The sequence below is a fragment of the Mustela nigripes genome, chromosome X (assembly GCF_022355385.1).
Source record: "Mustela nigripes isolate SB6536 chromosome X, MUSNIG.SB6536, whole genome shotgun sequence".
Classification (NCBI taxonomy): Eukaryota; Metazoa; Chordata; class Mammalia; order Carnivora; family Mustelidae; genus Mustela; species Mustela nigripes.
The window spans coordinates 98,540,516-98,557,488 of NC_081575.1; the positions used below are offsets into that span (position 1 = coordinate 98,540,516).

Below are 16,973 nucleotides of genomic sequence, written 5' to 3' on the forward strand. Positions count from 1 at the left end.
ATAGAGTTGAGGGTCTATTTATGGGCTTTCTATTCTGTTCCATTGATCTATGTGTCTGTTTTTGTGCCAGTACCATACTGCCTTGATGATAACAGCTTTCTAATAGAGCTTGAAGTCTGGAATTTTGATGCCACCAACTTTGGCTTTCTTTTTCAACATTCCTCTGGCTCTTCAGGGTCTTTTCTGGTTCCCTATAAATTTTAGGATTATTTGTTCCATTTCCTTGAAAAAAATTGATGATATTTTGATAGGGATTGCATTAAACATGTCGATTTCTTTAGATAACATAGACATTTTTACAATATTTGTTCTTCCAATCCATGAGCATGGAATATTTTTCCATTTATTTGTGTCTTCCTCCATTTCTTTCATGAGTGCCTTATAGTCTTCTGAGTACAGATTCTTTGCCTCTTTGGTTGGGTTTATTCCTAGGTATCTTATGGTTCTGGGTGCAATTGTAAATGGGATCGACTCCTTAATTTCTCTTTCTTCAGTCTTGTTGTTGGTATATAGAAATGCAACTGATTTCTGTGCATTGACTTTATATCCTGACATTTTACTGAATTCCTGTGTGAGTTCTAGCAGATTTGGAGTGGAGTCCTTTGGGTTTCCACATAAAGTATCACACTGTCTGCAAAGAGTGAGAGTTTGACTTCTTCTTTGCTGATTTGGATGCCTTTAATTTCTTTTTGTTGTCTGATTGCTGAGGCTAGGACTTCTATTACTATGTTGAATTGCAGTGGTGATAATGGACATCCCTGCCATGTTCAACTGCTCATTTTTACCATTCCAGTCTTCATTTCCTCCATTATTACTTATCAACTCTCTTTCTAGAATGCTGTCCGAAGGGTATCTCAGTGGACTTGCCTACCAGAAGGACATCCACTGGAGCTGTTCATCTTATAATGAGCAGGTGGCTGAGGAGAGGGAAGAAGAGACGAAATCTGCTACTCATTCCTACTGCTCTGTGGATGAAACCCAAGTGCGAAGTCGGTATGTGAGCTGCAAATCCTCGGACAAGTTTATTTCTTCAGTGCATTCAAGAGAGAGCCAACACAGTAGAAATCAGAGAGCCACAATGCTGCAGACGAACCCCAATCCTGTGTTTGAAAGTCCCAATGTGGCTGCAGTTGAAATATGTAGAGACTCCAGCCGAGAGACCTACTTGGTTCCACCCTCCTGCCAGAGTATTTGCAAGAATTACAATGACTTACATATTGCCGGGGACCAGGTGATGGCTATTAATTCAGTGACAACAGATTTTCCCCCTCAGAGCAGTTTTGAATATGGCCCCTTGCTGAAGTCATCGGAGATTCCTTTGCCCATGGAGGATTCCATTTCCCCCCAGCCCAGCTACTTTCCCCAGAAACCTATCCAGCGGTACTCATCCTACTGGAGAATAACCAGCATCAAAGAGAAAAGCAGCCTGCAAATGCAGAAGCCCATGTCAAATGCAGTGTTGAATGAGTACCTGGAGCAGAAGGTGGTTGAGTTATATAAGCAGTACATCATGGACACCGAGTTTCATGACAGTTCTCCCACCCAGATCCTGGCGTCTGAACTCATCATGACAAGTGTGGATCAAATCAGTCTCCAAGTGTCTAGAGAGAAGAATCTGGAGACCTCCAAAGCCAAGGACATAGTCATTAACTGTCTATTACAGTTGGTATCAAGTGAAATCAGCACACCTAGTCTCCATATTTCTCAGTATAGCAATGTCAATCCATAGAGAGGATGCTGCTCTCTCAAATACTTTGAGCTAAAACAACACTTTCTTCATTGATTCTGAGAATTTGCAGGAGGTGGCTGTGAAGGGGAGTCCAGAGTTAGAGAAGTAAAAGTTGGATGGAAGTCAAGTGTGAATTCAGAGGAAACTTTACCATTACACACGATGAAGGCATGTGGAAAGAGGAGTCATAAGGACTAATTTCAAAGCTAAGGTTGTACAGCAACAAAGCAAAAATAAAAATGACCCAAAAAGAAAAGGTATGATTTAAAGGAGTACAGAAGTTTAAAAAGAAGCCAAGCCGAATAAGAACATATACATGGGAAAACAAAAAGCCGAATGTTTCAGGGTCAAGAATTAATGTTTGTTGAGTAAATAAATTCCTTGAGAAGAATGGACTGTAGAAGGGTGCTGTGTTTGGGTAGAAAGACCAGTTCCCATAGTTGTGAAATTCTATTTCTTTTCTCTATTCTTTATCAGATCATTAAATATTCTTTATAAACATTCATACACTAGCAAATTGCAATTGTGTTTTTTTGAATGATTACTTAGCTACATCTACTCTAACCTCCTAGTTCTGTTTACTAGTGAAGACGAAGTTTTCTAAATGAAAAATATCATATGGTGAATTTTTCTTTTTTTTTTTAAGATCATATTTTTAAGTCATCTCTCTACCCAGTTAGGGGCTTGAACTTACAACTCTGAGATTAAGACTCTCGTGCTCTGCTGACTGAGCCGGCCAGGCACCCCTCACATCACGATTAAAATCATTCCTTTTATTTTGCTATATATTATTTTCTTGGTGGTGCTAAGTTCCTAAAGAAGTTATGAATGTTAATTTCCCTCCTTTTCATTTTTTTTCTCCACTTTCTCTTGACCCTTGTGGAACCAGGAAGGGGTCTCCTGCATCCTCTGAACAAGGTTACAAGCTCTAGGGTCCCATCATAGCCAATTCTGTCAACTCATATGCACTAGAATGGTAGCTTCATGAACACCTCACTGCTCTACCCCATTCTTCTAGCTTAAAAGATGGCAAAACATGGCACACTGGCCTTATCTAGCCTGCTGCTTATTTTTAAGATTATGATATAACTGACATGTAACATTACATTAGTTTCAGGTGTATACCATGAGTCACTGTATCTATGGCAAAATGATCACAATAAGTCTAGTTACATCCTTTTTGAACCTCACTGAGCTCAGAATTTCTTCTACCATTCAAAAATGGGAAAAAACAAGTATTTGACAGGTGAAATTAAGATACTCAAATTCAGTGTCCATAAAATCAGGCTTTACTCTACTTCAGCCACATCCATTCATTTATGTGCTGTCAATGGCTGCTTTCACACACAAATGGCAGGTTGAATGAATGCGGCAGAGAACTAATGGGCCTGAAGCACTATCCTCTTACAGAGAGAGGATGCCAACCATGCTCCCCATGGGAAAGTCTGGGGAGGTAGCTTCCTGGGGAGTGAGGAAACAGAACAGGTTTCCAGAGACCTCCGGCCATCTCAGGGAGCTCTGGAGCGGGCATAGCCCTTCAAAATGGATCCACATTGCAATTAGAGGGTTGGCTGTGGTTCTCCAGCTCGACCAGAAGGGGGCATAACTTGAGCTGATACAGTTGTGTTCAGGGCACTACTCTCCAAGTGGAAGCAGTGGCTGGGGGACGGATCGCCTCATACAGAAGCAGTGATCCAGGTGGAGCAAAGCACCATCTTCTACCTTTCTCAGTATTTATTTTTATAAGTTAATGTTTTACAACTTGTAATATTGAGTAAGGAAATCTGGTTTTGAAATGATTAATCAGATATTTTATTGTTTTAAATTTATAGAAATAATAGCTACTCTTTATTAATGGCTTGGTATGTGTCTGGCACCATGTTAAGTATTTTGCACAAGTTATTTTGCAGGATTCTCATCACCTATGAGAGCAAATGCCTATTATCCCTTTTTTTGTCCCCAGACATGAGGTCACTTGGCTGGGGGGGAGGGGCGAGTAGTTAAATAACCTGTGGGAGGGGAAAGAGTGGGTGGTGAACCTGGATTCCAATTCAGTTCTGTTGAAATTCAAAGTCCTGGTCCTTAAGTACGACCACCTGCTCTCCTGTTGACCACCATGCTTTTTCCTCATTAAAGACTGGATTTACTCTCTGAAGGAAAAGAACTCATTCACTTCACCACTACGTTTTCTTCATTGTTTTGCTGGATAATATTTGCAGATCTTCACCCCCACCCAAGAACATAAGCTTTGATTTGTTCGTTTTTCCAGGTCTTAAACACTATTTATACATAGTAGGAACCCAGCTAATGTATGTCAAATGGATATATTTGGCTGTGTTTGATACTGCATCTGGTGGTCGAAGTGAAAAACCATCAGTATGAAAACCAGTAATTCTGATTAGAATCAAAAGCTATTGCGAGTTCCTCCTCAAGGAGAAAAATAACTGAATAAATGAACTTAATTTAACATGTTAGCATAATAAAGTACATTATAATAAAATATCATGAATATTTTTCTTTAAACTTATTCACTAAGAAATAACTCATTACAAAAGAGAGTGGTTTCTCTTTTCCAGTGAGCCTTACTTTAATGCTATTTTGGGTGTTTGGAGCACTGTGCATGAAGCATAGGGAAGACACGTGTGTGCATGCACACACACACAGGGGAGTAGGCCCTGTTCTCTGCCAGCTTACTAGATTGTTGGGGAGGCCTAGCAAATAGCTAGGTGACAAGTGACAAAGTCCCTTATTAGGCAGCAACTTGGCAAAGTGGCACAAACAGAAACACAGTAATCAATGATTTCAGCTCAAGTATGACATGGGCTAAAAGTAGGTGGGTTAGGAGATGGTGGACAGTTGGGGAGCCCAGGGCAGATGCCAAAGAAAGTGATGGTTTAATTGACTTTTGAAGAGCAAGATAGGATTTGGGTAGACGGATAGGGGAGGGGTTTCATGCAAAGACGTCAGTGTGATGCCACAGGGAGTTCTGAGTCCATGGCTACACTGGGAGCTGCATGAATGCACGCACAGCAGTATGTTAGTTTGCTATGGCTAATGTACCAAATAGACACAAAATTAGGGACTTAAAATAGGACACACTTATTATCTTAGGGTCATGGAGGTCAAAAGTCCAGAATTATTCCCAATGGGCTAAAATCGAGGTGTTGGTAAGGCTGCGTTCCTTCTGGACGTTAGAGGGGAGAAATAGCTTGCTTACTCTTTACAGCTTCTAGAAGCTACCCACACACCACTGGAGCTCCTGGCTGTGCATCAAAGGCACCGCCGCCATCAACAGGACTTTGCCTACTCTGCCCTCCTCCTCCTCATTTCCCTTTTATGAGGGCCCTTATGATCCTATTAGGCCCACCTGGATAATTGAGGCTAATGTGCTCATCTCAAGATTCTTCAAGTAATCACATCTGCTAAGTTCCTTTTGCCTCGTATAGGAACATTCACAGGTTCCAGGAATCAAGATATGAATATTTGCCAGGGTAAGGTGGGGGCGTGGGCAGGATTCTGCCTACCACAGAAGGACCATTTTTTTTACCCTCTTGCTTTTCAGAAATTTATCTTTCTTATTAATTTTTATTTAAGATAAATAAGTCCATATTTGCTTATATGTAAAATAGTTGGTTTCCTTTACTGCCTGCTGTCATCCCGTATTTGTCCATATACATTAATCCATTTTTTTCTCATGCTCATTTTAGACATCCTTTTCTGGATTCTAATTCTATTTTTATCTTTCTTTTAACATGTTTCTTTTATTCATTATAAACATGGTATCAGCTCATTCTAGAAAATTTGAATAACAGGAAAGCAGAAAGTTGAAGTCCTTCATCTACAAATATTCAGGTAACGTTTTGAATGGATTTATTTCTGGGCTTTTCTCCATGTACTTTTTATAAATGGAAGTATGATTAACATACAGTGTTATATTAGTTTTAAGTATATGATATAATAAATCAACACTCATACAATGCTCAGTGCTCATCGAGATTCCATGTATTTTTTTGTTTTTCATTTGTCTGTTCACTGATCACATTATCTTTGAATAAAATATTGTATCTATGTTTGTTTCACTGACACTGTAACAGAGGTAGAAGTTCTAAAACTAGTGGATTCGTAATGTTTGCCTGGGGACAATCTGTTAGTTTCTCTTCCTTCCTCATACACTATTTGATAATGTCCAGTATTTTGTGGACATTTTTGTCTGTTGTAGAACATTGGGCCAATAGACTCAGGAAATTGTATTAACAGTAAGGTCTCTCTCTGAGGTTTTTTTTTTTTTTTTTTTTTTGTCAGAGAGAGAGAGAGAGCACAGGCAGACAGAGTGGCAGGCAGAGGCAGAGGGAGAGGGAGAAGCAGGCTTCCTCCTGAGCAAGGAGCCCGATGTGGGACTCGATCCCAGGACGCTGGGATCATGACGTGAGCTGAAGGCAGCCGCTTAACCAACTGAGCCACCCAGGCGTCCCACTCTCTCTGAGTTTTAACTGTTAACCTAAAGTTTGACATTCAAGAAATATGATTTAGGGGGACGCCTGGGTGGCTCAGTTGGTTGAGCAGCTGCCTTCGGCTCAGGTCATGATCCCGGGGTCCTGGGATCGAGTCCCACATCGGGCTCCTTGCTCGGCAGAGAGCCTGCTTCTCCCTCTGCCTCTGCCTGCCTCTCTGTCTGCCTGTGCTCGCTCACTCTCTCTCCCTCTGTCTCTGACAAATAAATAAAATCTTTAAAAAAAAAAAAAGAAATATGATTTAGATTATTTGCCTTTTTATATTGTACTTATCCATTCTGAAAATCACCCGCCAGACTTTCATTTACACACTTTAAATTCAAAGAAGTCCAACTAATATTTATTCAGCAAGAACTATTATACGAACATGAGGTTGACACAGTCCCTGTTTAAAGAGCTTATTTACATGGTGCAAAATCTAGCAAGCAATGCACACTACTGTGGTAAGACATGGGCAATGACTACTTAAGATATGTTGAATAATTTTCCTTTCAATTTATTCCAATTCAACATCTGTGGTACTTGCCCATATCTTGCTTTATTGATTTTCTTACTTTTTCACCCTCAGCCCCTATTAGAGGGCTATGACTAGAACCTTCTCTACTAAGCACAGTGAGAAGCAGGAAAGGGGTAAGGATAGGGTACCTTCAGTATGGACTTGAGTAATCAAGTCTGGCTTTGACCTTGATTTGGTCTTAATCTCAGTTGGTATGATGTCTGGCTAAGGCACATTTTGTACTGAAACCTCTCCCCTCCTTCTCACAGCACTTATTTCTGTCTTCCGGTGCCCAATGTCTTGCTGGGAACGGCTCCAATGGTGAAAAGAAAGTCTCTCAGGTAGAGATTCTCTCAACATCTCATTAGAGACCTTCAGGGAATACTTGTTAAAGTTGTTTTTATGATTGGGGCACCTGGATGGCTCAGTGGGTTAAAGCCTCTGTCTTCAGCTCAGGTCATGATCCCAGGGTCCTGGGATGGAGCCCCAAATCCGGCTCCCTGCTCAGCAGGGAGCCTACTCCCTCCCACCCCCCCTGCCTGCCTCTCTGCCTACTTGTGATCTCTGTCAAATATATAAATAAAATCTTAAAAAAAGTTGTTTTTGTGATTTACTAACTTTGGGGCTTTAGGAAGATTGAAAAAAGTATAACTGGTTTATACAAATTTTTTTTATTTATTTCTTTTCAGTGTAACAGAATTCATTGTTTATGCACCACACCCAGTGCTCCATGCAATCCATGCCCTCTCCAATACCCACCACCTGGCTCCCCTGATCTCCCACCCCCGCCCCTTCACAACCCCCAATTGTTTTTCAGAGTCCATAGTCTCTCATGGTTCACCTCCCCTTCCAATTTCCCTCAACTCCCTTCTCCTCTCCATCTCCCCATGTCCTCCATGCTATTTGTTATGCTCCACAAATAAGTGAAACCATATGATAATTGACTCTCTCTGCTTGACTTATTTCACTCAACATAATCTCTTCCAGTCCCATCCATGTTGCTACAAAAGTTGGGTATTCGTCCTTTCTGATGGAGGCATAATACTCCATAGTGTATATGGACCAGATCTTCCTTATCCATTCATCAGTTGAAGGGCATCTTGGTTCTTTCCACAGTTAATTTAAGGAATCTCCACACTGTTTTCCAAAGTGGCTGCACCAACTTGCATTCCCACCAACAGTGGAAGAGGGTTCCCCTTTCTCCACATCCTCTCCAACACACGTTGTTTCCTGTCTTGCTAATTTTGGCCATTCTAACTGGTGTAAGGTGGCATCTCAATGTGGTTTTAATTTGAATTTCCCTGATGGCTAGTGATGATGAACATTTTTTCATGTGTCTGATAGGTTTATACAAATTTTTGTTTGCAGGATATAATTCATTTTATTTCCTCTTGAAAAACAGAGGCAAAAGTGAAGTTTCAGGGTGAGTATTTCAGCTTAAATTACAAGGTGAGTTAGATATTTTGGGGGCTCCTATGCGGTGCAGTTAAGTGTCAGACTCTTGGCTTCCGTTCAGGTGGTGATTTCATGGTCATGTGATTGAGCCCCTCATTGCTGGCTCCCTGTGGAATACAGAGTCTGCTGAACTTTCTTTCTCCCTCTCCCTCTCTCCACTTAGCTCTTTCAAAACAAACAAACAAACAAATAAATAAATAAATATTTTTTAAAAAGATATTTTGTGCTGGGGCACCATGCTGGCTCCGTCAGTAGACAGCATGACTCTCAGTCTCAGGGTAGTGAGTTCAAGCACCACCTTGGGTGTAGAGTGAGCTTACATTAAAAAGTATAAATCAGAAGTTGGGGGAAATTGGAAGGGGAGGTGAACCATGGGAGACTATGGACTCTGAATAATAATCTGAGGGTTTTGAAGGGGCGGGGGGTGTGAGGTTGGGGAACCAGGTGGTGGGTATTGGAGAGGGCACGGATTGCATGGAGCACTGGGTGTGGTGCAAAAATAATGATACTGTTATGCTGAAAATAAAAAATAACTTTTTAAAAAAGATATTTTGTACTGTCAGTATGGTCTAGTCTAAAGAATGTTTGCTTTATCAGACTATTTTCTTAAGCAGGATAAAACTCAGCTGGAGGAAGAAGAAAAAGTAGACTTTGGGCTGTAGAAAGTCAGGAACCTGAATTGGCTTTCTGATAGCCTTGTTGGCTCCCCAATTCCAAACACACACATGTCTCGGGAGGTGGCGAGGCTTGAAAGATGACGATTTTTGTGGCAGATAGGACTATAGTAAGCCCTGAAAATGATTCCTGGGTCCTTTTTCTAATTTTTAATTTTTATTTTTTTAAAGATTTTATTGATTTATTTGAGAGAGAGAGAGAGAGAGAGAGAGAGAGAGTGTGCACAAGAAGGGGGAGAGGCAGAAGGAAAGGAAGAAGCAGGGAGCCCCACTTGGGGCTGGATCTCAGGAGCCCGAGATAATGACCTGAGCCAAAGGCAGACACTTAACCGACTGAGCCATCCAGGCACCCTAATTCCTGGATTCTATCTGTAAGGGACACTGTGGACCCAAAGGACTCATGCAGATGAGACAGTGGCCTCTTGCCACTGACCTGTGATAACCTTTGTCCACGGATGACGAATAGCCTACGACTTGAAGGTTACGAACTCCCACTTTAGCCTCCATCATTCCTTGGCATTGTACAACATGCCAGGACTGGGGAACAACCCTGAGAAGGACTGAAGAAGCCAGCAATGACTGAGGTGATATTTTCTGCCCCTATGGGAAAATGGAGGTTCGGATTCAGAGAAAGTGTTACTTATTACACACCTGTGTTTGTGACAAAGTTGAACTTCTAGTAATGAGACCTCAAATCCTCTGCCCTGTCCTAGGAAGGAACAACCTAAAGATAGAAACCCCCAACTCTGAAGTAACAGCATTATGAGAGGGACCACCGAGAAGTTAGGTTCAGTGCTTGTCCAGTGGACAGAAGCTTTGAGGAGGATGCAGTGGATAGGGAACTTCCCTCTTTCTCTTCCTGCCTTCTTTTCTTTCTTCCTTTAGTCTTTCTTTCTTTCCTTTTCTTTTCTTTCCTCCCTTCCTTTCTTTCCTTCCTTCCTTTCTTTTTCTTTTCATTTTTCTTTCTTCCTTTTCTTTTGAGAGAGCAAGAGTGTGAGCAGAGGAAGGGAAGGGGCAGAGGGAGAGAGAGTCTGAAACAGACTCCATGCTCAGCCAGGGCAGAGATCCAGGGCTCCATCTCACCACTCTGAGATGACCGGGACTGAAATCAAGAGTCAGAAACTTAACTGATCGAGCAACCTATTTTCAGCATAACAGTAGCTCTGTTTTTAATTTTTTGAGGAACCTTCATACAGTTTTCCAAAGTGGCTGCACCAACTTGCATTCCCACCAGTAGTGTAAGAGGGTTCCCCTTGCTCTGCATCCTCTCCAACATTTGTAGTTTCCTGCCTTGTCAATTTTTGCCATTCTAACTGATGTGAGGTGGTATCTCACTGTGGTTTTGGAACATAAGGAATAGCATGGAGGACATTAGGAGAAGGAAGGGAAAAATGAAGGGGGGAAATCAGAGAGGGAGATGAACCATGAGAGACTATGGACTCCAGAATACAAACTGAGGGTTTTGGGAGGCGGGGGTAAAGGGATAGGTGAGCCTAGTGATGGGTATTAAGGAGGGCACAGATTGTATGGAACACTAGGTGTTAGACGCAAAAAATGAATCATGGAATACTACATCAAAAACTAAAGACGTACTGTATGGTGACTAATAAAACACAATAAAAAATTTTTTAAAGAGTAAAACCATACAAAAAAAAAAACCAGAAAGAGACTGAGAGGGATAAAGAGACAAAGGCTGTTGTTTCACACAGCATGAGCCATAGCTAGTATATCAGCTTTCATAGGTGGGGTCCCCAAACTCCAGCTGCTCCAGGGTAATGCAAAAGGAGCCAGGTAGTACCTAGATTTGCAGTGAGTTCTGTTGCAGGAGAGGAACTCCAAGTTTAAGGAACACAAATCTTTTATACTGTAGAGGGGAGGAAGACCCTGTATCTGTCTACCAAGCCTTTGTTCTATACTCACATCCTTGAAAAGATAGCCCAGCAAAAAGCGAGGCAGTGCCTCTCCTTGAAGACTTGCAGAAATATGAGACCCATGGGGCACTGACTCCCAATAGTGAATAGATTTGTTAGTGACTTGCTTTGTAGTCTTTCTAATTTAATTGACTTATGGTCAGAGAAAATAGTCTGCAAGGTACTTAGGCTTTGGAAACTGGTAAGGTTCATTTGGTGACCCAGTACATGACCCAATTTTTTAACTGCCTTATTTACAAAATATGTTATTAAGAAGAACATATATTTCCAAGCTCTTGGATATACAAATCTCTACAGGCCAATTAGATCAAAATTCTTCATTGTGTTGCTAAGATCTTTGATCCCCTTGCTGAATATTTTCTCCCTAATCTATGGATAATTGAAAGAGCTGTATTTAAATTTCCCACCATTATGGTATCAATTTCTCCTTTTTGTTCTTGTAATTCTATTAATTTTAACCCTACATATTTTGAGGTTATTTTGTTAGATTCATCCATCATTGGAATTTTATTATCTTTTTAAAACTGTTTTTATTAATTTTTAAAATTTATTTTCAGCATAACAGTATTCATTATTTTTGCACCACCCCCAATGCTCCATGCAATCCATGCCCTCTCCAATACCCACCACCTGGTTCCCCCACCCCTTCAAAACCCTCAGATTGTTTTTCAGAGTCCATAGTTTCTCATGGTTCATCTCCCCTTCCAATTTCCCTCAACTCCCTTCTCCTCTCTAACTCCCCTTGTCCTCCATGCTATTTGTTATGCTCCACAAATAAGTGAAACCATATGATAATTAACTCTCTCTGCTTGACTTATTTCACTCAGCATAATCTCTTCCAGTCCCGTCCATGTTGCTACAGGAGTTGGGTATTCATCCTTTCTGATGGAGGCATAATATTCCATAGTGTATATGGACCACATCTTCCTTATCCATTTGTCCGTTGAAGGGCATCTTGGTTCTTTCCACAGTTTGGTGACCATGGCCATTGCTGCTATAAACATTGGGGTACAGATGGCCCTTATTTTCACTACATCTGTATCTTTGGGGTAAATACCCAGTAGTGCAATTGCAGGGTCATAGGGAAGCTCTATTTTTAATTTCTTGAGGAATCTCCACACTGTTCTCCAAAGTGGCTGGACCAACTTGCATTCCCACCAACAGTGTAAGAGGGTTCCCCTTTCTCCACATCCCCTCCAACACATGTTGTTTCCTGTCTTGCTAATTTTGGCCATTCTAAGTGGTGTAAGTTGGTATCTTTTTTTTTTTTTAAAGATTTTATTTATTTATCAGAGAGGGGGGGTGGAGAGAGAGCACAGGCAGAGGCAGAGGGAGAAGCAGGCTCCCTGCCAAGCAAGGAGCCCGACGTGGGACTCGATCCCAGGACGCTGGGATCATGACCTGAGCCGAAGGCAGCTGCTTAACCAACTGAGCCACCCAGGCCTCCCGTAAGTTGGTATCTTAATGTGGTTTTAATTTGAATCTCCCTGATGGCTAGTGATGATGAACATTTTTTCATGTGTCTAATAGCCATTTTTATGTCTTCATTGGAGAAGTGTCTGTTCATATCTTCTGCCCATTTCTTGATATGATTGTCTGTTTTGTGTGTGTTATCTTTTTAGCAAAATTAATCTTTATCATTGCATACTAGCCTTTCCTGACCCTAAGAGTGCTTTGTTTTTAAAAATCTATTTGTCTGATACTAAGATAGACACTAGGTTTCTCCCCCTACCCCTGCCATCTTATAAGGTTTCTTTTGGTTAGCATATGCCTAAGATAACTGCTTCCATCTACTTTCAACCTCTGTATGTCTTTTTTTTAATTTATTTTTTTAACCTCTGTATGTCTTTGATGCTTTATAAGTGGCTCTTATAAAGAAGATATTTTGCATTATGTTTCTTATTCTGAATTTTATTTTCTTTAAAGATTTTATTTACTTATTTGACAGACATACATCACAAGTAGGCAGAGAGGCAGGCAGAGAGAGAGGAGGAAGCAGGCTCCCTGCTGAGCAGAGAGCCCAATGCAGGGCTTGATCCCAGGACCCTGGGATCATGACCTGAGCTGAAGGCAGAGGCTTTAAGTCCCTGAGACACCCAGGTGCCCCTTATTCTGAATTTTAAAACAATTGTTCTTTGTGTTGTAATATTTATTTTCTGCTTAAGATGGAGTCTTTGGAAATCATCTGTTTCCGTGAAATCATCCTGATCTTCAGAGGAAGATATCCTGGCCTGTGACTCATGTTTCTTGCAATACGGGCTACTTTTTTCAGCAGTGGCTACAGGGAAAGGATCAGAGGCTAGACCTCAGTCTGTGTTCAGTCAAATGAGTTCAGAAAGTCACTGGGTTGGGGGGGATAAACTCCCCACATTAAATCACTCCCCACCCCACCATGCTGTTGCTTCACTATGAAGCTTTCCCCTCCATAACTCTGTCCCCTGCAACTGTACAACATCTGGAGAATGCACCAGCCCCACAGGCTGGGGGTGAAGCAGAAAGGGGAGGGCTGGGGACCGGTCAGCCACACCTATCTTCCTCCCATTCTCAGCGCACTGCCCTAACTGCTGAGAAACCCCATACTGGGGATCTGAACCTCTGAACAGTTACTTAGACTCTTCTCTAGACCTTGATATTCTCTCTTGGAGAGCGATCTTGGTTGAGGGAGCCAGGTGTTCTAGTTCAGCAGCTTGGTTGATACTGAAGCTAGAAGTTGAAGTTATTTTTTCTGAATGAGTTTTATAATCACTGTATTTGTTCATGGTCTCCCTGCTGTTGAGAGTGTTGGAAATATTCAAACTGCTGTAAGGTATTTAAAGTGCTTGAAAGAATTAGTCATACCAAATTTCTTATGAAGACTTTAACCATTTGGGAAAACTTAATTAGGTCAGCATTTAATCTCTATGTGTTTTAGAAAAAATGACTTGCCTACTTTTTTTTTCACTAGACATATATGCTTGATGAACTGAACATTAAGGCCAAGTCCAAGTTGAGGTGATTTTCTACATACAAAAGTTTCTCAGGCTTTAAAGACTCCATTAACAAGTGGAAATACATTTAGTTGAATAAATACTGTAAAAGGTTAGAGGAGCTCAGTGACCAAAAATGCAAACTGAGGCAATAATAACAGACCATCATTTATCAGATTAGGAAAAAAAATAAAGGCTTTGTCAGGTTTCTTATTTTGGGGAAGTGTGCAACAGACGAATGCTTGAAAGGAATCTTACATCGTGGAAGGAAAATACATTGGTGCAAAACTTTAGGAAATGATATGAAATAATTGTTCAGAGTGAAAAATGTTGATGATGCAATTTTGTTTCTGGAAATGTACCCTGAAGAAATAGTTCTAAATATAAATATAAATATAAATATAAATCTATATCTATATCTATATATAACAGAGATACTACTTAAAAATGTATCATTGTAGTTTAAATTTTTGTATAGATGTATCTGACTTTTTAAGCTGGTTTGATGTGTTTTTCTATGCATAAGGAAGGGGATGGAGAGCCAAAGCTGTTACAGCAGAAATGCAGAGACTAAAAAAAAAAATCCAGTCCTTAAGTTTTGACTCCTAAAATAGAATTTTTGAGTCGAGAAAAATTTTCAGTTGGTTTGATCATCATTAGGCCAACTGAAGTAAAAATCACACCATTCAAATACAAGAAAGAAAAACACATCGATATATTTTTTTAAGAGAAAAAAATTCAAAATTCTTGCAGTTCCTATTAGCGTATTATTTAGGTCAGGGTTCATTCACACAGCACAGGCTGCACTTGAACTAGTTCAAGCAGGAAGGAGTTACAGAATTGTTGAAAGGGTTGGGGAAAAGGCTTCTTACATGAGCCTTCACGAACAATCCTTCACAGACTCACCACAAAACCTGGCCATCTAGACAGATACTACCTCTTACATGGTCATGAGGCCTCTGGCTCCAGAACTGTGATTATTGCCACAGTCAGGATCTAGAAAGTGCTCCTGTAAGCTCCAGAGTTGCATCATTCCTGCTGTGACCATCCACTCAGGCAAAATGAATGCCCTGTATCCTGTCTCTCTGCATCGTGGCTGGGTCCTGAGGCTGCTAAGCTGTCACAGTAAACCACATGCCTACACAACCATGCTTGCCACCAGACATGGTACAATAGCACAATCTCAGCCTCTGTCTTGCTTCTACTTTCTTTTGATTTTTTACAATTTATTTATTTATTTTAGAAATTGAGTGGGGAGGGGCAGAAGGAGAGGGAGAGAGTCTCAAGCAGATGCTGAGCTGAGTGGAGAGCCTGATTCAGGGCTCGATCTCACAACCCTGAGATCATGAACTGAGCTGAAACCAAGAGTCTGAGGCCTAATTGAATGTGCCACCCAGGCACCCCATGCTTCCACTTCCTAAGTTTTGGATGGATGTATCTCATGGCCCAATTTGAACTCACACTCGGAATTCTAATCTCAAAGAAGCCTGGGAAATATGTTTTTGCATTCTAGCCACTACAGAACAGAAGGAGGGTCAAATGCATCTTGAATGCCAAGCCAGTATACCATCACATATAATGAAATCCAGACACAGCGGACTGCGTGATAGTGATTATAAAAAGAAACGCCATAGTGGACGCTGTCCCCTGCTTCCTTGAGATCTCCAGTGATCCTTTTAGCTTTGATGTGTTTAGCTTTTAGCCTCCTTCCTGCCTGTCAGTTGGAGGCCTGACATTGGACTCTTGAAGTCAGCTCTGCCCACAGATGCAGAGGCCTAGAACCTCTTAGATGTTTATGTACCTCTGGGGTGGCCTGAATGGACTGAATGTGTGTGTCATTCCCCATATGCCAAATTCATTTGTTGACATCCTGAGGTGATATTATTAGGAGGTAGGATGTCTGGGAGGTGACAGGGTCATGAGGGTAGGGGCCCTCATGATGGGATTACTGCCCTTATGAAAAAGATCCCGGGGGCACCTGGGTGGCTCAGTGGGTTAAAGCTTCTGCCTTCGGCTCAGGTCATGGTCCCAGAGTCCTGGGATCAAGCCCCACATCGAGCTCTCTGCTCAGCGGGGAGCCTGCTCCCATCCACCCCGTCTGCCTCTCTGCCTACTTGTGATCTCTGTCCGTCAAATAAATAAATAAATAAAATCTTAAAAAAAAAAAAAAAAGACTCCAGGGAGTGTTCTTGTTCTTTCTGCCATGTGAGGACACAGAGAGAAGATGGCCTCCTGTGAACCAGGAAGTAGGCCCTCGCCAGACAACACATCTGCTGGCACCTTCATCTGTGACTTCGCAGCCTCCCGAACTGTGAGGAATACATGTTCATTGTGTAAACCACCCGGTCTGTGGTATTTTTGTTATAGCAGCCAAATAGAATAAGACACAATCCTCAGCCAACAGCAGCTGAAGGATGCACTAATGTGAAAGCCTAGCCCCCCTGTCTCTAACTGGGACCCACTCCCAGGCACTACACTGCAGAGTTGTCCCTTGGTATCGGGCTGCGGCTGTCTTCCCATGGATTTTGCCTGCAAATGCAACCTTGCTTGCCTTTTCCAACCTCTTTATCCTGATGTTCCCCCGCCCCCTTTGTCCACCTGTTTATCGCAAGAGCACTTCCTTCGTAAATCAAATGCACAGGAATCCTTGCCATGGGGTACGGTTCTCAGGAATCCAACCCCCAATTGGCCCATTCATCACTAAGGATCATAGGAAGGGTAGCAGAGATGGATAGAGAGAGAGAGAGCAGGTGGTCAGTTATGCATCCTAATCTCCCTTCTCTAATCTTGGAGTTTAGGATAGGATGCTAGGATAGATACTGCCGAGTAGAGTTCTCTGCATCCATTGCGACCACCTTCTAGCTTACTTCCATGTACAGGCAAAGCTGGAAGTTTAAAAACAACATGTCTCAGATTTCCCTGCCTCTAGAGTTCTGCATGTGACCCAGTTTCTTGAGCATCTTAGCAATGAACCTGGAGGCATCAACATGAGTTAATGGTTGCATGTGGGAAGAGTTGATTATCTGTAAAGTACCAGACTGAGGCATTTGATGTTCAGCTGGGTGGATTTTCTGGCACCCTGTGTCAAAGATCTCAGTCATGGGTCTGTGGATAGGGTTGTATGTTTTATTTTCTCAGACTGTATTAACTCTTCATACTTTGATTTTGAGAGTATAACATCTATTTCCATCCTTTGGTCCTTTTAGAATGT

General features: G+C 41.6%; 1 protein-coding gene across 1 annotated transcript in view; it reads left to right on the forward strand.

The window, feature by feature from the left end:
* Window positions 1-2,234, forward strand: part of TASL (TLR adaptor interacting with endolysosomal SLC15A4) — a 21,023-nt gene extending 18,789 nt beyond the window's left edge. The window contains exon 2 of the mRNA XM_059384744.1: window positions 835-2,234. Within this exon, the coding sequence (XP_059240727.1) occupies window positions 836-1,729 (894 nt within the window). The 5' untranslated portion in view covers window position 835 and the 3' untranslated portion in view covers window positions 1,730-2,234. The remainder of the gene's footprint in view (window positions 1-834) is intronic.
* The last annotated feature ends 14,739 nt before the right edge of the window (window positions 2,235-16,973 follow it).